At 42.0% G+C, this 21,840-nt stretch overlaps 2 protein-coding genes and 1 long non-coding RNA gene across 4 annotated transcripts; 2 read left to right on the plus strand and 1 right to left on the minus strand.

Annotated features, from left to right (window-relative positions):
* The first annotated feature begins 4,875 nt into the window (after positions 1–4,875).
* Positions 4,876–6,304, plus strand: LOC124000841 (ras-related protein Rap-2a-like). The gene has a single exon (XM_046307497.1). It carries the CDS (start codon positions 5,079–5,081, stop codon positions 5,703–5,705), a length of 627 nt encoding a protein of 208 aa, XP_046163453.1. The 5' UTR covers positions 4,876–5,078; the 3' UTR covers positions 5,706–6,304.
* Positions 6,305–9,256: 2,952 nt separating this feature from the next.
* On the plus strand, positions 9,257–13,095 carry LOC123999652. The gene is made up of 2 exons (XR_006832487.1): positions 9,257–9,333; positions 12,775–13,095. It is a non-coding gene; the product is annotated as an uncharacterized LOC123999652 (long non-coding RNA).
* On the minus strand, positions 10,091–21,476 carry LOC123999651 (phosphoribosyl pyrophosphate synthase-associated protein 1). Of its 2 annotated transcripts, XM_046305615.1 has the most exons (11): positions 21,083–21,476; positions 20,465–20,517; positions 18,129–18,195; positions 17,563–17,735; positions 16,707–16,822; positions 16,537–16,592; positions 16,286–16,431; positions 15,238–15,282; positions 13,177–13,247; positions 12,834–12,980; positions 10,091–12,134 (listed from the first exon to the last, which is right to left on the minus strand). In XM_046305615.1, the coding sequence occupies exons 1-11, from the start codon at positions 21,163–21,165 to the stop codon at positions 11,976–11,978; spliced, it is 1,116 nt and encodes a 371-aa protein (XP_046161571.1). In that variant the 5' UTR covers positions 21,166–21,476; the 3' UTR covers positions 10,091–11,975. The 2 variants fall into 2 exon arrangements, with proteins under 2 accessions (XP_046161571.1, XP_046161572.1); XM_046305616.1 differs by lacking the exon at positions 15,238–15,282.
* Between the last annotated feature and the right edge of the window lie 364 nt (positions 21,477–21,840).

The following is a 21,840-nucleotide window of genomic DNA, read 5'->3' on the forward strand; positions in this document are numbered from 1 at the left end:
AGATCGAATCATACTACACCGGCTCCGGCGCTCCTCGGATGTCGCAGGGCTTGCGAAACAAAACAGACTACAAAGGGAAGCACAGCCGAGAGTTTCCCAGTGACACGAGCCTCCCAGATGAGCTAAACTACTTCTATTTACATTTAAGTCATTTAGCAGACGCTCTTATCCAGAGCGATGCACGCTTCGAGGCAAATAATGCTGAAACATGCATGAGAGCACCAGCTGCTCCAGACGACTGTGATCCCGCTCTCCGCAGCCGATGTGAGCAAGACCTTTAAGCAGGTCAACATTCACAAGGCCAGACAGAATACGAAGACGTGTATAACGAGCATGCGCTGACCAACTGGCAAATGTCTTCACTGACATTTTCAACCTCTCCCTGTTCGAGTCTCTAATACTAACATGTTACAAGCAGACCACCATAGTCCCTGTGCCCAAAAACACTAAGGAAACCTGCCTTAACTGGATCCTGGACATCCTGACAGGCCGGCCCCAGGTGCAAGGGTAGGTAACAACACATCCGCTATACTGATCCTCAACACAGGGGCACCTCATGGGTGTGTGCTCAGTCCCATCCTGTACTCCCTGTTCACTCATGACTGCAGGGCCAGGCACAAATCCAACACCATCATTAAGATTGCCCTTGACACAACAGTGGTAGGCCTGATCACCAACAACGACGATACAGCCTATAGGGAGGAGGTCAGAGACCTGGCCATGTGGTGCCAGGACAACAACCTCTCCCTCAATGTTATTATATTATTATTATTATTATATTATCAATGTGATCAAGACAAAGGGGCTGATTGTGGACTACAGGAAAAGGAGGACTGGGGCTGTAGTGGAGCAGGTTGAGAGCTTCAAGTTCCTTGGTTTCCACATCACCAACAAACTAACATGTCCAAGCACACCAAGACAGTCGTGAAGAGGGCACGACAAAACCTTTTCCCCCTCAGGAGACTGAAAAGATTGGTCATGGGTCCTCAGATCCTCGAAAGGTTTTACAGCTGCACCATCGAGAGCATGACTGGTTGCATCACTGCCTGGTATGGCAACTGCTCGGCCTCCGACCGCAAGGCACTACAGACTAACCGGTGCAACTACAGACTAACCGGTGCCCCCGCACATTGACTCTCTACCGTTACCCCCTGTATATAGTCTCGCTATTGTTATTTTACTGCTGCCCTTCAATTACTTGTTCCTTTTATTTCTTATTCTTATTCATATTTTTAAACTGAATTGTTGGTTAGGGACTTGTAAGTAAGCATTTCACTGTAAGGCTGTTGTATTCGGCACATGTGGGGCGGCAGGTAGCATAGTGGTTAGAGCGTCGGACTAGTAACTGAAAGGCTGCAAGATCGAATCCCCAAGCTGACAAGATGAAAATCTGTTGTTCTGCCCCTGAACAAGGCAGTTAACCCACTGTTCTAGGCCGTCATTGAAAATAAGAATTTGTTCTTAACTGACTTGCCTAGTTAAATAAACAAATAAAAAGGATTGCTTGCTGAATGCTTTGAGAGCCCATCCCCCTTCAACAGTGTGTTCTTAGAACAGGCTGTTCCTAACATCACCCATTCACACCCATGCATCATCACTTACACCTCTGGGGCTGTGAGAGCAACACACCAGCTCAGTATCACAGCCGCCGGGGGACTATATATTCCCTTTCGCTGTCGTTCTCCTAGTAGTGTTAGAATTTCCCCCTAAATTCCCCTGTATGTCTAAGTAAACACATACAGTGACAGGACTTTACTTTCTGGACTCTTTAATAACTGACAGAGTTGAGAGGGAGCTGAATTGCTGGGGGACACCGAGCCATCAGTAAACACAAGTTTCGGTCTGGAAAGGACAGGACTTTTGAAAGGGCCAAAAAGTAACAGAAATGAGGCCAGACTAAGCGAGGAAAGGTAGAACATTCAACTAAACAGGAGATTAATTCAACTAGATTTGACCTTCAGGTTGAATGTCTGGAGCCCAGGGAGGACTTATTTTATTTGACAACTTCCTGTATGTGACAACTCTGCACCAGAAAATATATAAAACATGCCTTTGAATGACAGAGATGATGACTTGAGACAACAGTGCGAAGCAAGGCTGCTAGATTAAGCTAAAGGCATACACTTTCTAGCCAACTCCACTCACCATTAGTAATAGGCATCACATCTGCCTTGAGAAGCAGCCTGGATGTTTTGTCTAGATACCAGTTCCTCAACTTCTTCATAAGATCTTCAAAAAGGGAAGGTTTTCACCCTAGTCATGAAACGTGAGAAACTGTGATAAGACTACTACAGACAGTCTCAATCCCATTTAGCACAATAGTACTCAAATGAGATGGCAATCACTCTATAACCCCCTCTTATCACAATGCTGCCATAATGCTACTGAAAATTACAATAATTCAGAGAACAGCACATCAGTAATCAACGCTGTGAATAATGATGAGGTTAATAAGGCACAAATCGCTGCTCATTAAATAATTGTATCTGTTGTATCATAGCAACATTTTATAATCACAGCACAGTGAGTGAGTGAGCAAGCAAGTAGATGGGCAATTCCACGGTAACAAAGACTTTTCACTTTCAAATGTATGCAAAACCAAAACCAGTGACTGCAACGTTAAAAATAAATAAATAAAACATTGTAATGAGGCTCTTTCAAGTGAATAATTGAGTATGACAGCTGAGTGCAAATCAAATCAAATGTTATATCACATACGCGTGTTTAGAAGATGTTATTGCAGGTGTAGCAAAATGCTTGTTTCTCTAGCGCCAACAGTGCAGTAATATCTAACAAGTAATATCTAACAATTTCACAACAATGCACACAATACACACAAATCTAAAGTAAAGGAATGGAATTAAGAATATATAAATATTTCGACGGATAATGTCAGAGCGGCATAGACTAAGAGACAGTAGAATAGGATAGAATACCATATGTACATGAGTAATGAGATGATTAATGCAAAATATGTAAACATTATTAAAGTGACTAGTGTGCCATTGCATGTAATATAGCAGGAGGGTCCACCCATGAAGACACACAGACAGACTCCTTAGCTGAGCTTTGAAGACAGAAGTCCTCCAGAAGAGAACTTTAGTGGAGAGGAAAGAGACTACAATGCCAGCCGGTGAAGGAGGGAGGGCAATGGGAAAATAAAGCCCTCTCTGCACAACACACTCATTGTCATTCCATGCAAATTCTCACTCAATGTCTATGTGGCTTAACGAGAGCCTAAGTGGCCATGAGGGTGATTTGAGAGAAAGCCTCCTTCGCCACGGCCAGTTGAGGGCGTACGTAGTGGGACTCCCAGGTCCAGGCCGCCTCACACAGGACCAAAGGGAGAGATGAAATAGCCACTCGACTTGGTCCTCAGTGCCAGACATGTGAGCTGGGCACTGGGATACACCAATCTATGGAATGACCCCTATGATGAGCAATCCCACTGAGTGATGCAATACCCTCTCAATGTAAGGGGAACTCCCACTGTGACTCTGGCATAACTGGGACACAGCAGGATGACAGAGACATAGAGATAAATTGCATGCAAGACGAATTGCATACAAATGCATTGGGATTTGACTAAGTCAAAGTCTGGATCCTTCAACAAATTCCTATAAACAGTGATAGTGATTAACACAGACATTTACAGGACAGAATCCCTTTTGCAGCGCTGTTATAACAACCTCCACTTTACCTGTTCAATCTTTACCTGTTCAAACCTGGAGGGCTGAGCTCGACTGACCACACAGACTGCTGGAGAGGTTTACAGGAAAAGCTAGGATCTTACTGGAGAATGAGTAGAGCTGCTTTCTAAAAAAAACTGAGCTCTTGAAGGCGCTCTCTCACACTGAGCTGAGGAATGGAGAGCAGAAGGACACAGAAGCCTGATAACCACTTGATAACCAGGCTGTGATAAAGAAGTAGCTGTATCCATAGATACACATATGTACTCTTTCGTACAGTATCTATGTCTATCAATAGCTCAAAGTACAGTATGTACTAAGGCAGAAGCCATACAAAGTTATTGGAATGTATCCCACAATGCATCAAGCATGCAAGCTCCCTTGTCAACACCTTTCGTAGGCATAAAAGCAAGTGAGCTTTCAATAAATGTATTCTGCCGTGCTCACTCAAGGTCCTAAGTGTTGTAAAAGATGAGTGGTTAGTTGCTGGTCCTTTATGATCAGCATGGCATACCAATGATGTCATATAAGAAATTAACATGCATCTTATGTGTTATCCTCATTTGACCTCTTGTTGCAGAGAATGTGGAATGCAAACTTGTACTGTTTGAGGTTTAAAAAGACTTACAAAAGTTTGTAATTTCCACTTAACAATTTCAAACTTGATTTGCCCTAACAAAAAAAATGTATCAACCCCTACAAAAATGCCCATTAATTATAATCATTCACATTTCCTGTTGGTGCAGGATTAATTGTCCTACTGTGAGAAACAGGTCAAATTAAGATCTGTACATACATATTGCATAAAAGAACAGTTAACATAGATTCTATAGTACACAAACACATAGGCTGATTTAACAATCCCATACACAGAGCAGACAATTGCTTTTTTGTGTGCAAAAGGTCTTATGGAAGTATATCATGGATACACAAAAATAATCTCACTGCAAACAATGCATCCTACATACACCTGCTGGTTTGGGCTCACTCCTATCCATCACCTCCCTCCTTCGCAATGGGATTCTGTCATTTGAATGAGTCTTTCTGATTGGCTGCTTTGAATTCACTCAAAGAGACACTCCACTCTCCTGATTGGACGAGAGCAGGAGGGGGCTTGGAATCTCTGATTGAGAAACACCATAAATAGCATGCACAGGCAACCAGACATACACAGATGCAACTGCCAGCTACTCTCAGTGATTTACTACTACAACCTACCACACTGTCCCTGTTCCCTGTTCACTGACACAGCTTCTGCAGCAGAGTCCATCTTCTCAAAAGGATCAAGGAGAGTTATTTTGAAACAAAATCAGAATTTTAAGTCTTCAAAAAGAAGACAGAGGAAGAGAGAAAGCCAGTGTTAGAGGAAGTGTGTCAGAGGAAGTCATCATGTCTCTAGAAGTGAAGGAGAAGACTGAGGTGCGTCTGGTGTTCCTGGGTGCGGCTGGCGTGGGAAAGACGGCCCTGATCAGCCGCTTCCTCCTGGACACATTCGAACCCAAGCACCGGCGCACCGTGGAGGAACTGCACAGCAAGGAGTTTGACATCGGAGGGGCCAAGGTCACCATCCACATCATGGACACCAGCGGCAGCTACTCCTTCCCAGCCATGAGGAAGCTCTGCATTCAGAACAGCGACGCGTTTGCCCTTGTGTACGCCATCAATGACCCGGACTCCCTGGAGGCTGTCAAGAGCCTGCGAGATGAAATCCTGGCGGTCAAAGAAGACAAGTTCACACCCATCGTGGTGGTCGGCAACAAGACGGACCGGCATGGCGAGCGGACGGTGTCCAGCGAAGACGTGCTGTCCACTGTGGAGCTGGACTGGAACAACAGCTTCTTGGAGACGTCTGCCAAGGAGAACAACAATGTACTGGAGGTGTTCAGGGAGCTGCTGCAACAAGCCAACCTGCCCAGCCGGCTGAGCCCCGCACTGAGACGACGCAGGGAGACCTTCCCCAAAGACGGCAACAAACGGCCCCCCATGAACAAGACCAACAGCTGTCTCATTTCCTAAGGCAGAGGGGCTGGAGGGATCTGACAGACAGACAAAGACAGACAGGGGCCAGAGAGGCTGAGGATGGGGACCCGAAGCCGGGTCAGTGTTACAAACACAGTGGTGTTGAATGTGCTACTACTGCTGCTGCTATAGACCGTGCTGCTGAGTTGGAGTCTGACGGCTTCAATTCCCTGTAAGACTCCTCATCTAACCATCCTAAGTATCTCCACCACAGCATTTCCACTGAAGTAGAGGAAAGGAACACTGACTGTTAAAGGGGAAGCGGAACTAATGACGTCACACAGGTGCGGGACATTGATAAAGCTGAAACTAAATGAAAAAAGTGCAGCTGAATGTGGTCATTGTTAAAAATATATGTTAAAAATATACTGTGACAGTGCAAAAGTGGCAATGAGCTTACTTTGTCAAGTTTTCAATCTATGTCCTACTATGTTACTGTTGTGTTTGCCTTTTGTAAGTGTCGACGGTGTTCACTTTTAATTTTTATTTCACCTTTATTTAACCAGGTAGGCAAGTTGAGAACAAGTTCTCATTTACAATTGTGACCTGGCCAAGATAAAGCAAAGCAGTTCGACAGATACAACGACACAGAGTTACACATGGAGTAAAACAAACATACAGTCAATAATACAGTATAAACAAGTCTATATACAATGTGAGCAAATTAGGTGAGAAGGGAGGTAAAGGCAAAAAAGGCCATGGTGGCAAAGTAAATACAATATAGCAAGTAAAACACTGGAATGGTAGTTTTGCAATGGAAGAATGTGCAAAGTAGAAATAAAAATAATGGGGTGCAAAGGAGCAAAATAAATAAATAAATTAAATACAGTTGGCAAAGAGGTAGTTGTTTGAGCTAAATTATAGGTGGGCTATGTACAGGTGCAGTAATCTGTAAGATGCTCTGACAGTTGGTGCTTAAAGCTAGTGAGGGAGATAAGTGTTTCCAGTTTCAGAGATTTTTGTAGTTCGTTCCAGTCATTGGCAGCAGAGAACTGGAAGGAGAGGCGGCCAAAGAAAGAATTGGTTTTGGGGGTGACTAGAGAGATATACCTGCTGGAGCGTGTGCTACAGGTGGGAGATGCTATGGTGACCAGTGAGCTGAGATAAGGGGGGACTTTACCTAGCAGGGTCTTGTAGATGACAGTGAAGATAGACAGTTGTGACTAATTGGACAAAAGCTGCATTTGGACATTTGGCATTTGGCTTTTTTATTCATCAAGTGAAGTTTCTTTGTGACAAATCATTATTTTGCTTGTCATTGCAACAAAGCATAGTATGTTCTGAGTCAACTCTGGTTGCGTTCCTCATTCTATAATACCAATTTGTTGTTTGGCAATATTCATATGCACTTGGAGTTATTTTGCGGATATCATTATTTATTAAAAAACGTACAAAATGTGTTAAAATATAAATTATATAGAGTGTATTGTTTTTCTATGAATATTTGAAGTACATGTTGATGATTAAATCATGTTTATTCACCAAAACAGTATAACAAATACGTTATGGCTTTATTACTTGTTGTATATATATATATATATATTGTCTATTCATGATAAATAAAATATTATTATATATCAAAGTATTAGTCATGGTGGTGGACTCATTTTGGCAGGTGCTTATTGGAAACGAAAGTGCAATAAACTAATGGCCAAGTAATAACACATCTGGTATGAGGTGTGACAAGGACTTATTTATCATGCAAACATCAAATCTCTTTACTCAAGTCAAAACTCAACAAGCCAGAGACTGTATAACAGACTAGCCCAGAGATGATATTTAGAACAACTTACAAAGTAATACCCCCCAAAAATCTGTTCATTTCCAGTATGATTGCAGCAGAGACCTGGCCAAGCTCTGGAATAAATAAAAAGAACACAAAGCATACAATCAACAAGACACAAATGTGGTTAAGCTGACAATAAAATCAGCTTCAGTACCAGGGGTGTAGAATCATCCCAAAACATACCAGTATCACAAATCCACTTCCTCAAAATTCACTTCCTCCCAAAACCGTCAACAGGTATCCTACCTCTTCAAGCATCTTCACCATCCTACCCATGCTAGATTACGGAGACACAATTTGTAGATCGGCAGGTAAAGGTGTTCTCGAGCGGCTAGATGTTCTTTACCATTCGGCGATCAGATTTGCCACCAATGCTCCTTAAAGGACACATCACTGCACTCTATGCTCCTCTGTAAACTGGTCATCTCTGTATACATGTCGCAAGACCCACTGGTTGAGGCTTATTTATAAAACCCTCTTAGACCTCACTCCCCCCTATCTGGGATATCTACTGCAGCCCTCATCCTCCACATTCAACACCCGTTCTGCCAGTCACATTCTGTTAAATGTCCCCAAAGCACACTCATCCCTGGGTCGCTCCTCTTTTCAGTTCGCTGCAGCTAGTGACTGGAACAAGCTGCAAAAAAACACTCAAACTGGACAGTTTTATCTCCATCTCTTCATTCAAAGACTCAATCATGGACACTCTTACTGAGAGTTGTGGCTGCTTTGCGTGATGTATTGTTGTCTCTACCTTGTTGCCCTTTGTACTGTTGTCTGTGCCCAATAAAGTTTGTACCATGTTTTGTGTTGCTGCCATGTTGTGTTGCTACCATGTTGTTGTTGTCATGTTGTGTTGCTACCATGCTGTGTTGTCATGTGTCGCTGCCTTGCTATGTTGTCTTAGGTCTCTCTTTATGTAGTGTTGTGGTGTCTCTTGTCGTGATGTGTGTTTGGTCCTATATTATATTTTTTATCCCAGCCCCCGTCCCCGCAGGAGGCCTTTTGGTAGGCCATCATTGTAAATAAGAATGTGTCCTTTAACTGACTTGCCTAGCTAAATAAAATATTAACTTAAAATGTTAAAATGTCACCAGTTACAGTAAGTTGTCTCACATTACCCTCTAGTGGTAGGCCTATGTGTTTTTGACATTGCTCGTCTGTCACACAACGCACCTTGAAATCTATGGGGAAACCTGTTAGTTAATACAAAACCTGGCCAGAGCAGAAATAAAATACTAGGGAACCTCTCACTGTGCCAGACAAAAGACCATTGTTTGTGCTGCTCGGCAGGATGTCAACTTGTTCCTCCAATGCCCAGATCATTGACATGGCTAGTAACAGAAACCATTCTGCAGGGAATCATGTCTAGGTTCCATATGAAAAGAGTGTGAAATTCTCACATTAGGATCTACTTTCCTTATCAATGCATCATTAACCTGACACTGCCACGAATAATGTCAGTTATATAATATGGTTGCATGGACATTAGCTATCTATGTGAACTTCCTGTAACTATCTATATCAACAATTACCAGCAGATAATGTTTCCATAGTAACAATCAGAATCCAGTATAAGTGTACTTAATGAAAGTTAAGACTGTAACAACTGTGCTCTAGTGATCATTCTAATATATAGTACTGTGCACACACATAAATATGTTTCCCCTTTCCAACCACACACAGAGACATGGTGCATTGTTTCCCTCTGCCCAGACGAGGAAGTGACCTATGATCTGTGACACTCTAGTTCCTCTTTGGGTCCTGTTTAAACACACAGCTGTCGATGCACCAGCTAGTTCACACCACCAACACTCACCGACAGAGACCCACACTCAGGTGCGTACCACTCTCTCCGGGGTTGGAAGGGCTTCTGTTTACCATCTATCAAAACTTAAATGTACAATTTATTTTATAGGTGATGGGCCAACTTACAGCTTCTAAATATTATGCATGCAAATTATTTTCTGTGATCCAAGACTTCAAAGGGCCAACATCAGAAGTCAGCACTTCTAGTTAAGAGATTCTATTACTAGTCTATAATGTATTTATCATACCTTTTTACAGTTCTTAGGAGTGGTGGTGAAGAATTTTAGCATGCGCATCCTTACCAATGCCTCCACTGCAAGGGATAAGAGTTTTCTAGTCCGTCTCTGCCCCTCAACTTGGTCAAAGCTCCTCAGTGATGAGTAGAAACCTGAGAAGTTTGGAACAAGTAAAGGGTCCCTGACTTCATCTGAAGAAGTTGTCTCACTGTATGGTCCACTCACTGTAGCTATACTACAACAACACAAACCAGAAGTTAATGTTCTCTGATCAAAGCGTAGATAAAACTCAATGGTATTTTCCCCTGATCAAGTATAACAACTGACAATATTGGGATTGTACGATAGTCAAATAATTGTTTAACTACAAATCAATAGTTCTGGGATCTGATGAAGTTTGACCTGAATAATGTGAAGGGTTTATTTTAACAGAAGAGTAAATTGATTGTTAAGACTAGAGATACTACAATTCTCCAGAATAAAATGTAACTGGTTACATTATTGAACACATAACAATTTTGTTCACCAATAAAAAGTCTGGCAAAAACAAATGAAGCCAAATGTTTATTTTAACTTACAAAAAATTGGATGCAGACACCAATTATTCGATTAAATCAAAAACTCATAAAATAGGCTACATCAAGATCAGACAATGAGAGTGAAGTAACAAATCAATGTGCTATCGGAAGACATGGATATGAGTTGGCATAGCAACAGCTATTTCTCTCCAAGAAGGACCTTTCCTCATGTCTGTACCACACACAGGTATAGTTAGCGGTTTACAATTAGCACATCCTACAGTATAACAAAGGAACGAATGTCAACAACAAAAGTAACAAAGAATGGTAAAGAGAAAGTTCTGCCGAACGGAATGCAACACATTTACATTTGCAGACTTTGCTGTACCAGAGACATAGGCACAAGCATTAAGAGCGGGTTTTCTTCACATACATTATGAATTTGCCTCAGAAACATATCTCCCTGAGCTTAAAGCTCCAACAGAGGGTTCAGACATCTTTTCATAGGGGACACTAAATGGTAAAGGGTCACGATTACAATTTCTATATTCAAAACCATGACCTCAGCATGGACACATAATGCATATATTGTCAGTCTTTCTGAATGCCAATGAGAAGCAACAAGACTATATAGGAAAGTCTACTTCAGAGTCAGGATGTCATATCCCCCTTTAATATAAAAGGTTAAATCCATTCAGATCATCATGACATTTGTTAGTTACACAGAGAATAGTTGACTGACTGGACCAATACAGTAACAATGACTCGGACAGTGTTTGGGATTCAAACATGGTGGGTCAAAATGTCCTAATCTGTGGCCTAATGTATGGTGGTAGACAATACATGTGGTCTTATTAGATGTATTTGGTGAGTCAGCCTGAATTCACGAGGCTTAGGTGTCACACAGAACTGGTTGGGAGCTGCTGTACTAGGGTTCCTTTAGCTTTGTTCTCAGTAGGTTTTGCATTAACACACCTGCATCTAAATGCAAAGCAGTCACAGTGCTCGGTAGGCCTGGAGGGCCAGGGGTGTGGGGGGAAATGATTCAACCAATAAGTGATGTTATTGGGAAGATACTGAAAAAGAGTGAAATAGGGTCAACTTCCTTCATAACGGAGAACTGAAGAAAAAGCCATCATTAGATATGTTGACAGTGGCTAGACCAGGGGTGAGCAATCAGTTTGGCTCGAGGGCCACATCGGGATTTCAAGATTTATCAGAAGGCCGCACAGATTTTTTGTGGGCCAGAAAAAGGTCAGTTTGAAAACAATAATATCAGTCTATTATAATATCTACATACTTTTTATCTAGCTTCAGACGTTTAAGAGTGGCCTGGAGTTTTTGACCCAAAATAATATATATTTTTCCCACCCCTGGGCTAGACAAGGAAAGCTAGTTTTCATCATAACACTCACCCTACACCTTTTACTCAGGTGGGAAAAACAGTGAACAGTGAACCAACAAAATAACAAATCCCTTCATATCTTGAAGCATGGAGGAATTAAAAAATACATCAAAACTACCATGGAGGTGAGGTACAGTAATTCATGCATTGCTGGTTTGCCAGACCTTAGCATAGTAAGGCAAAAAAAAAAAATGACCTGACAACAAATATGCACGTGAAATCAACCTTTTAGTATTGCTCAACTTTTTGTTTCTTTTATCGCTTTTATTGAGCAACTCCATGTTATGTTTCGGGCACTAAAAGCTGATGAAAATGCATTTTATTGGTTTGTAAGAGGGGATATGATGACGGTACTCCCCCTCGTCCTAGTCATCGGAACTAGGCTGTGTGTGAAGGTGCAGACAACAGGGAGAGTATGCATTTCTAGCACTGAGGAGATGAGGGGAGCATAGCGTATACACCACCAGTTTTCTCCTAACACCTCACCTAGCACAAACTCAACCGTCTCTGGCCTTAGTCGTCCACCGTTATGTTGCGGAACAGGTAGGCCATGGACTCCCCGTTGTGGATGCGGCGGATGGCCTCGGCCAGGATCATACTGACGTCCACGGTCTTGATCTTGGGACACTGGAGCTTCTGTACCTCGTGAGGGACGGTGTTAGTCACCACCACCTGGGGGGCAGACAGACAGGGAACAGAGGAGGAAACACTATAATGAAGGTTGGCCGTGTGCAGTAGATCACCTGCTGGGTGTCCACGAACAGTGTTAATGTTACATGTAGAATCGCTTGAAAATAAATATAAAATGATGGACGATGTACTGTGGTCAAAGGCGATAGGACGGCCGGGCCACCCGCTGCTTTCAACCGTTCGTCGGCGTGGTCTATTTAGTCTCATACCCAGACTGAACTGTGCCTGACTACCATATCTTGTAACAGCCTTTATACAGGCAATGAAACATCATACGAATCAAGTTGCAATATCTTGCACACAGGTGGTACATAAGAAAGTGTTGCCAGTGCCTTTCTTTTGTAAAGTGACTGAAAAGCTTTTACGATGAGGAACTGAGCACTTCCCCATTCAAGATGTAGTGATAAATTCAGAACACAGGGCTGCTGTTACAGATGGAGGATCTTAATTTGATCACCCTGTTGCAGGAAATGTAATGCAAGAAATCTAAAACTTGTAGTGTAATTGAAGTTTAAAAAGGCTTCTGAAGTTTGTCATTTCCACTTGATTTTCCCCTCATGAAAAATGTATCAACCCCTCAAAAACATCTATTAATTATAATCCACATTTCCTGTTGCTGCAGGATTATTTTCCTGCTGTAGCAGACTGCCTGAAATGAAGATCCTACAATCTGTATCTCACCTCGTCGATGGCGGACTCCTCAATAAGACGGGGGGCATCGGCAGACAGCAGCCCATGTGTAGCCATGATGTAGATCTTATAAGCTCCTCTCTCCTTCAGAATCTCAGCTGCTGCCACAAAGTCCTCCACGTCGTCGATGATGTCATCCTGGGAAAGAACGGCAACCACGGGATTGGAAATTATGTACGCCTGTAGTTCCTTCATCCATAATCTAAGGCTGTCATATTCTGTTATTAAATACAATGTGGCAAAATGTTGCAAATTCATTTCAATTGGCTCATTTTAGCACAGACCTTGCAGGACAAAACCACAAATGGCCCAAACAAATGGGCACATTTCTTACAACAATGATGGCGATTCTTCCTCCCACATCTCCTACAACAGTGATCGGGGGCTTCTCCTTGGCCATCATTACTGAAAAGGAAGAACGAACTGGTCACTGCTAGTCATCACATACAGTATACATAGGCATAAACAGTCAAACTAATGAGGATACATCTCAGAGTAGATTGGGTAAAATGGGTACAAAATTATGAGATTTCCACAATTACAAAGTCCAATTTCAATCACTGTTATGATTATGTATTCTTCAATTAATAGTTAATGTTCCATGCAATTCCCCCCCTTCTGGGTAACTGACTAAAATTCTCTTTTCAAAATGAGATGTAAATTGGGAAATTAGATAAATTCTGTCAATTGTCCAAATTATAATCTTATAGATTTAAATGGAATGCCAAACTCATTCCAGCACAAGGATAATCAACATGACAGGCTTTTTGCCCAGCATACCCAATCAGACGCTGATATTAAATTGCCTCCACTACACACTGTCTGCTCAGAGCTCAGTGCAGACATTTGGCAACAGTTTGCATATAACAATATGCACAACCTTATCTTGTCGTTAATCCATCAAAAACGATAGAGGCGGACAAGCACTGATGAGGTAATCACACGCTTACTAATGTTCCAGGTTTGTCTTATTGAACACCACTGTTGTCAGTCAATGGGGAAGCGCACAATCAGCGGATGGACAATCAGCCAGCCAGAGTGGGGAAGCTGATTGTGGGAGTGGAAGCTAGAGATGAGCAGGGAACACAGGTTCATGCCAGGAACACATTCCTTCCTGGAACACATGCCTTCCTTACAGGGGACCACACACAAGCAATAATAAGCACTGGAACATTTCAGCTTTTCAAAATGCATCAACATCACCACTAGGTCTTAAAACCTTCTGTAGTCTTGAAGAGGTACTACCTAGAATATATTCAGGTAGAATATAGAAATGAATCAAAACGATCTGGTAAAAACTATAGTTAGCCCTACACATATGTTAGAGATAAACTTGTCTTGGATATATGAGGCAAGAGTTGAAAAGCCTGAAGATCTCAGCAATCCTCTCAATGATGCTAGAAGCCAGCATTGCTGAGCTAAGGAAAACATATGCTATAATACAACTAATATGTGAGTCATGGTTTGAGGTATATAAAATCAGATTTGCATATTCACACCCAAACCAGTAGATGTGTTGTTATTGACATGTAGGGTCCACGTTTAGGATTTATAGTTATTTAAATGTGGAAAGGCCCAAGGTGTGTGACATGGCAGCCCACTGGTTTGTATGGGCAGCAGGGAAGAGGGTGAACACAACATAACCCTGACCTGACCTACTGTGGTGTACTGTACTGTGTGTTCAGCAGCACACACAATAACAACATGTTGCCACCCACCCAAAAATCTGGATCTTTGCTTTAGATTCTGAAAAAAAAGGATCATCCTGTTTCCTCTTCCTATCATGATGTATTAGGCCCACATATCAAAGGCATGCTTAATTAGTATTCAAAACATGCATTTCTGAAGGCCAGGTGTTAATCAGACTCCTTCGGGCGAGGCTTCAATAGGGAAGCATGATGTGTTGATTGGCAAGATGAGTCCAGATGAAAATAAAAACATGAATCTGGGAGAAATGGTTCCATTTGTCAGATGATTGAAGAGAGTCTCGCAAAGCAACTAACGGAGGGCTTTCAGGTCATCTTGCAGAACAGTCTGAAGTCTCTGCCTCTGACACCGACACACTGCTGGAGACCTGACTGTGGATCAAGGAAGACATTGATCCATTCCTGATGAGGATCTCATCTACAGTATGCAGTGAGGGTACATAGGCGTCAGTACACCCACTATGGATCTGTAGCGCTGGACCACATCAACTAACTGATCCAGATCATTTGTAATTGGTCCATTGATTGTCTTTGTTATGCTTTCCTCAATCACAACTGAGGACCTTGCACTTAAGACTGTTTGTTGGCAAGATGATTCGAAAACCCTTGATCACTACATGCACGCATTTAGGAACCATTTGGAGAGGAACCATTTGGTGGTCAAAAGGGAATTAAGTTTACGGTCGTACTTGGGAGCTCTATGCCTGGGAACGGAGCTTGTTGTTTGCTGCCAGCTATTATCAACAAATAAACACCACGTTAACACACATCCACAGAGACTGGACATAACAGAGTACGAAGACATAAAGCCAGGACTGGGAAAATCCTCTTACATGAAGCAAAATCTTCAAAGCTAACCCGTGAAGAATCCAAAACCATTCCTCTAAGCGTATTCATTCAAGAAATGTGTAGGACAGTTTGCAACTGACCCAAGCTTACAATAAGAGGATTTTTTAAGTCAAGGATAATTAATTAAGTAAATAATACAAATATTATTACAAACACTAAAGCTGAAGGGGGACACAGCCAGTTGGCATAATAAATACTCTGGAGTCATTTGCCAATGACACAAAGCCCAGACAGAAAGTCTGACCATGTTGTCAGACCCGACTGTTTTAACAGCCTTACCGCAAATGTACTGAGAAAATGAGACATCTCCAATATCAAGTTACTGTCATTCTCTTAAAATGAAAAACAAAATGTATGTTCTCTTATTCAAAATGTCATTTTTAAACATGCAAATCATTCTAAAACGATTTGGTATGAATGCCTTTACATTTTAGGGAGGCTAAGGTCGCAACATTAGTAGAGGCAGTGTATGTGTGGAATTAGAACGTGCAGTAAATAGGCTACACAATTCAAGATCCTTTCAAAATAATGTCAGGTGTTGAAATGGTTATAGCAGAATCATCACTTATGAAGCCGTTAGTGCTGACATTAAATCCATATGATGAGGATTTTGCCACGGATATTTTGGGAGTTTGAAATAATTATTCAAATAATTCAGAGACTTGAACATTTCACACTACACAACATATTTTTGGATGCAACCATTGACTAGTACAGGCATCTATGCATCCATCTATATCTTACAGACACAGCCTGACCAACACTAAAGAATTGGGGAAGCTACAGACAAAGATACAGTTTCAATTTGATCTGATGGCAGACTAACGACAACTACACCTGGCTAGTTACCAAGCTATAAGCTATATAGGGCTTCTAGAGAGGTCTTACAAGGCAACTCCAGCCCAGGGTGTCCTGAGGTGTTACGGACACAGGGGGGAGAGTGTCGTCCGTCCGCCATGTCAGACTCTGAACACTGAGCCTCGCCATGCATCACTGCCAGGCCCAAACGCAGTCGCTCTGCATAGGACTGAGCTCTGAAAGACAAAAGCAAGATAACACCGGAGAAATGCAGAAACCCTTTTACATTATGTACATTAGATGATCACACTCCAGGCCTCCGTAACTAAATAGTATGTTACCTCTTAGCAGCAGACGGTGACTTTGCAACAATAATGGCGTTTCTGTAATCTGGGACCTGAAGGGAAGTGAGAGGAGCCCACATTTGACATTGAATAGGCTGCTGAGTGTAGTTTACTATCTTACAACTTTACTACCAGGCATGGCACATGAGCTAGAGTAAGATGGTTACCTCCTCCTGGATGTACTGAAGCAGGAAGGGGGAGGCACGCAGGTTGTCCACTGGAAAACTGAAGAAGCCCTGAATCTCCTTCTGATGTAAGTCCATGGTGATGATGTGAGTTAAACCTGGAAGGAGAAAGAGAGAGGATGAGAAAAGAGACTGAAGAAACAGCAGACTGCTTTTAACAGAGGGTGCAGAATGAGAAATCAGCCACAGAGGCAAGTTTAAAGGGAAATGTAAAACATTTTCCACTTTGAATTCCTCTCCAGCACAACCCCAACATCAACACGTGAAAATGGCACGTTTCTGTTTTGTAGTAAAATAAATAGGTGGATACGTGCTTCCAATGACATCATCAACCAATTAGTAGACAATTAGAAGCCAATGCCTACTCATTATTGGTTAGAATCACATGATGCACACTGCTGACGACTTTGGAAACACTTGTCTTCCTCTATAATTTTTTCCACCAAACGAAATACAGTGCCTTGCGAAAGTATTCGGCCCCCTTGAACTTTGCGACCTTTTGCCACATTTCAGGCTTCAAACATAAAGATATAAAACTGTATTTTTTGTGAAGAATCAACAACAAGTGGGACACAATCAAATACAAATACAAATACAAAAAAATACAGTTTTATATCTTTATGTTTGTAGCCTGAAATGTGGCAAAAGGTCGCAAAGTTCAAGGGGGCCGAACACTTTCGCAAGGCACTGTAAGTGCGCCATTTTCACATATATTGATGTTGGGGTGGGGCTGCTTACAAATATGAAGTTGAAATATGCAGACATTTTCCTTTAACACAGATGGTCAAGGGCAAAGTAAACAGTAAACTGTTAACACTTGCAAACAGGCTGTAATTACCTGCTTTGGCTAGCATGGAAGCCAGCAGCTTGCACACTATGGAACCCCTTTTTCTCATCTTGCACTGCTTGCTGTAGGGGAAATAGGGAATGACCCCAATTATGTTCTTTGCACAGGAGGTCTTAAGGGCGTAGGCCATGACCAGCAGCTCCATGATGGCCGTGTTGACATCTCTGGTTAAAACAAGGGAAAAGTGTCAATAACAAATAATGGTCACATTTATGGTGCGGTCAGTGCAAACTCATGCTGAGCAACTCTCCAGCAGAGGGCAACAGCATATGCTCAGTACAGCTTGTGCACGCCAAGTCAGATGACAGATAAGAGGATGGCTATTAATAACACTGGTAGCTATTCATATTATGGTAGATGAGCTTGTGCCTGATTTATAGTGTGTCAATCAAACAGGTTTGAATATGGGTAATGCAACCTAACACGTGATATGACTGTGTGAATACCCCTCCTACAATGTAGATTGATATGCATAGTCCTAAAGGCTGCACCACATTACACACACAGTATAGGTTTGTGTGTGTGTGTCCTAGAACAGAAGTGTTCAGTCTACTCACCTGGGTATGGTCTGGATGATGAAGATAGTTTGGCCGCGAACAGATTCCTTCACGTCTACTCTGGTCTCTATCAAGGGTCACATAAAGTTGAATCAACAGCAAGTGTGGGTAAAATGCTAACTTTGACACTTACAGCTCCCCAAATGTGCCTAGGGCATAACACTCAGTTCAGGCATAATTATCAAGCCATTGTAAATACTGATCTGTAACATGTCATGTTTTCCTAAAGAGAAAAATGCTTTGTATCAGGCCAAACAAATAGGCTGTCCTTTGTATTAGCAGAGTAGGCAGAGTGACTGTGTTTCAACTAGGAGTTGGAACTGGTTCAGGGAACCAATGTTTTTTTTTTGAGGAACAGAATCAGGAACAAACGTGATCTATACTGTTCCAGAACAGAACAGTTATTTTAAAAGTATGGGAACCGGTTAATAACATTATTTTATGTTCTTTCTTTTCCAGCCCCACAAAAAATGCAACGAAGTGCCTATGCAAAGCCCTCCCTCTCTCGCTCTCAATTTCAATTTCAGTCCCATCTCGCACGCTACACTTGTCTGTCCAATCCATGTAAATAGCTTGCCTGCTCCATAGCAAGCTATTCTATCCACACTAATTGGTGGTGATTTAATGTCGAACTAATTAAAAGATCTTCAATTTCAGGAGGTTTAAAAAGGAACAGAAATGAATGATAAACTGTTTTTTTGTTTAGAAACGGTTCACAAAAGAACAAAAAATAAAATTGATGGTTCTGTTCAGAATGAAATGATTGGAAAATAATTTGTTCCAACCAATTATTTATACAGAGCATTCGGAAAGTATTCAGACCCCTTCACTTTTTCCACATTTGTTATACAACCTTCATCTAAAATTGATTACATGTTTTTCCCCCAATCTACACACAATACCCCATAATGACAAAGGAAACAAGTTAACAAATTAGTGCAAATATATTACAAATAAAAAACAGAAATATCACATTTACATAAGTATTCAGACCCTTTACTCAGTAATTTATTGAAGCATCTTTGGCAGCAATTACAGCCCTGAGTCTTCTTGGGTATGATGCTATAAGCTTGGCACACCTGTATTTGGGCAGTTTCTCCAACTCTTCTCTGCAGATCCTCTCAAGCTCTGTCAGGTTGGATGTGGAACGTCGCTGCACAGCTACTTTCAGGTGTCTCCAGAGATGTTCGATCAGGTTCAAGTCCAGGCTCTGGCTGGGCCACTCAAGGACACTTGTCCCGAAGCCACTCCTGCATTGTATTGGCTTTATGCTATGGGTTGTTGTCCTGTTGGAAGGTGAACCATCACCCTTGTGGTTCCAGGTTTCCTCCAGACGTGACGTTTGGCATTCAGGCCAAAGAGTTCAATCTTGGTTTCATCAGACTAGAGAATCTTGTTTCTCATGGTCTGAGAGTCTTTAGGTGCCTTTCGGCAAACTCCAAGCGGGCTGTCATGTGCCTTTTACTGAGGAGTGGCTTCCACTGAGGAGTGGCTTCCGTCTGGCCACTCTACCATAAAGGCCTGATTGGTGGAGTGCTGCAGAGATGGCTGTCCTTCTGGAAGGTTCTTCCATCTTCACAGAGGAACTCTGGTGCTCTGTCAGAGTGACCATCGGGTTCTTGGTCACCTCCTTGACCAAGGCCCTTCAACCTCAGTTTGGCTGGGTGGCCAGCTCTATGTAAAGTCTTGGTGGTTCCAAACTTCTTCCAATTAAGAATGATAGAGGCCACTGTGTTCTTGGGGACCTTCAATGCTGCAGAAATGTTTTGGTACCCTTCCCCAGATCTGTACCTCGACACAATCCTGTCTCGGAGCTATACGGACAATTCCTTTGACCACATGGCTTGGTTTTTGCTCTGACATGCACTGTCAACTGTGGGACCTTATATAGACAGGTGTGTGCCATTGCATGTCTAATCAACCGAACTTACCACAGGTGGACTCCAATCAAGTTATAGATACATTTAAGTCTCATAGCAAAGGGTCTGAATACTTTTGTAAATAAGTGATTTCAGTTTAAAAATTGTAGTACAGTTACAAACATTTCTAAAAACCTGTTTTCACTTTGTCATTATGGGATATTGTGTGTAGATTGAGGAGTTTTTTAATTAAAAAATAATAATTTTAGAATATTGGCTGTAATGTAACAAAGTGAAGGGGTATGAATACTTTCCGAATGCACTGTATACCAGTGGAGGCTGCTGAGAGGAGGACAGCTCTTAATAATGTCTGGAATTGAGTCAATGAAAAGGTATCAAACACATGGTTTCCATGTTATTATTCCAATTATTATGAGCTGTCCTCCCCTGTTATATACATAATTGGTTTCAACTCACCTCTATTGGACTCTTGATAGACCACCGACTTGCCCAATTCAACTCCTAGTCGTCTGTGAAAAAACACCAGACAAATCAGTACAAGAGGTATGACACTGTGATGTGTCTTATTCAGACAGGACAGAGGCCCTGCATGGAAACTGATCCCACTCTGACTAAGCCTGCTGTGCCGCTACCATTTGAAACCCAAGCAAACAAGCAACATGTTGTAATGTGTCACATTGTAATTCAGAGACAGTGGGCCCACTACCTTGCATATCTAGTAGACATGGGAAGAGTTCAGCTAGATCACAGGCACTCGCTCCCTGTTTCAATGTCACTAACGTTAATAACAGACAGTTCCCAGTTTCACACAGCGGAGACACCCAACATTGTCTCACATTAAATCAATTCCCTTAAGCCTCAATGTCATTGTCAACATCTAGCAAATGACCAACTCATAAACTCAATCGATTAATGACAGTAAGCAAGACCCTTGGCTAAAATCAAATGACTTCATCTGTGGCCATGCACCTGCAAACACCAGCATACACATTTTAGCGAGCTAGCTAGCAACATTATCTGGTTAGGTATCTATCATAACACGTATAGTTAGCCGGAACAATAAAATATACATACTCAGTTATCTTCTTGGCTAGTTCTGTACATGCTGCAGTAGAATTGGCAGAAAAGACCCGATAACCACTTTTTGCGACATTCATTCTGGCAGCTGGTTAGCTAGCTAGCACCTGTGTAACCCGCTAACTAGCTTCTTCTCAAACTAACGTTACCACACTTGCAGCTTGCTAGCAAGCTAAGCTAAGTGTTACGTAGTCATGCGAAGAAAGATCCAAAAACGTGCAACGTTGATGTTAAAATGCACTTTGTTATTATTACACCTTATTAAATCCAGTATAAATATAATCTCCCAAGATAGTTATGCTCGTTGAATGAAATAAATTGCTTGCGGCTAGCTCCTCTTTAGCTTTGCTGTCTGTCTGACTGTGTGTGGTTGGTTGGCTGGCTGTGCAAGACATGAACAACACAAAAAAAACAATCCTGAACCGAATCATAATACCAATCGGGTGGTATTGTTTATTTATTTGACAGACCTGCCGCCTGTTATTGGAAACCGGAGTGTTTTTTAATCAATAAATTATATAGATTCCTGCACTGGGAGTCAATAGCCCAAAGGCTGGCAGACAGCGATATTAAGTCGTTTCATTTCACCGTCCATCTTATTCTAATGTTATATTTTATTTAACCAGGCAAGTCAGTTAAGAACAAATTCTTATCTAGAATAATGGCCCACCCCAGCCAAACCCGGACAACACTGGGCCAATTGTGTACCACCACCCTATGGGACTCCCAATCACAGCCAGATGTGAGTGCCTGTG

The sequence above is a fragment of the Oncorhynchus gorbuscha genome, linkage group LG16 (assembly GCF_021184085.1).
Source record: "Oncorhynchus gorbuscha isolate QuinsamMale2020 ecotype Even-year linkage group LG16, OgorEven_v1.0, whole genome shotgun sequence".
NCBI lineage: Eukaryota > Metazoa > Chordata > Actinopteri > Salmoniformes > Salmonidae > Oncorhynchus > Oncorhynchus gorbuscha.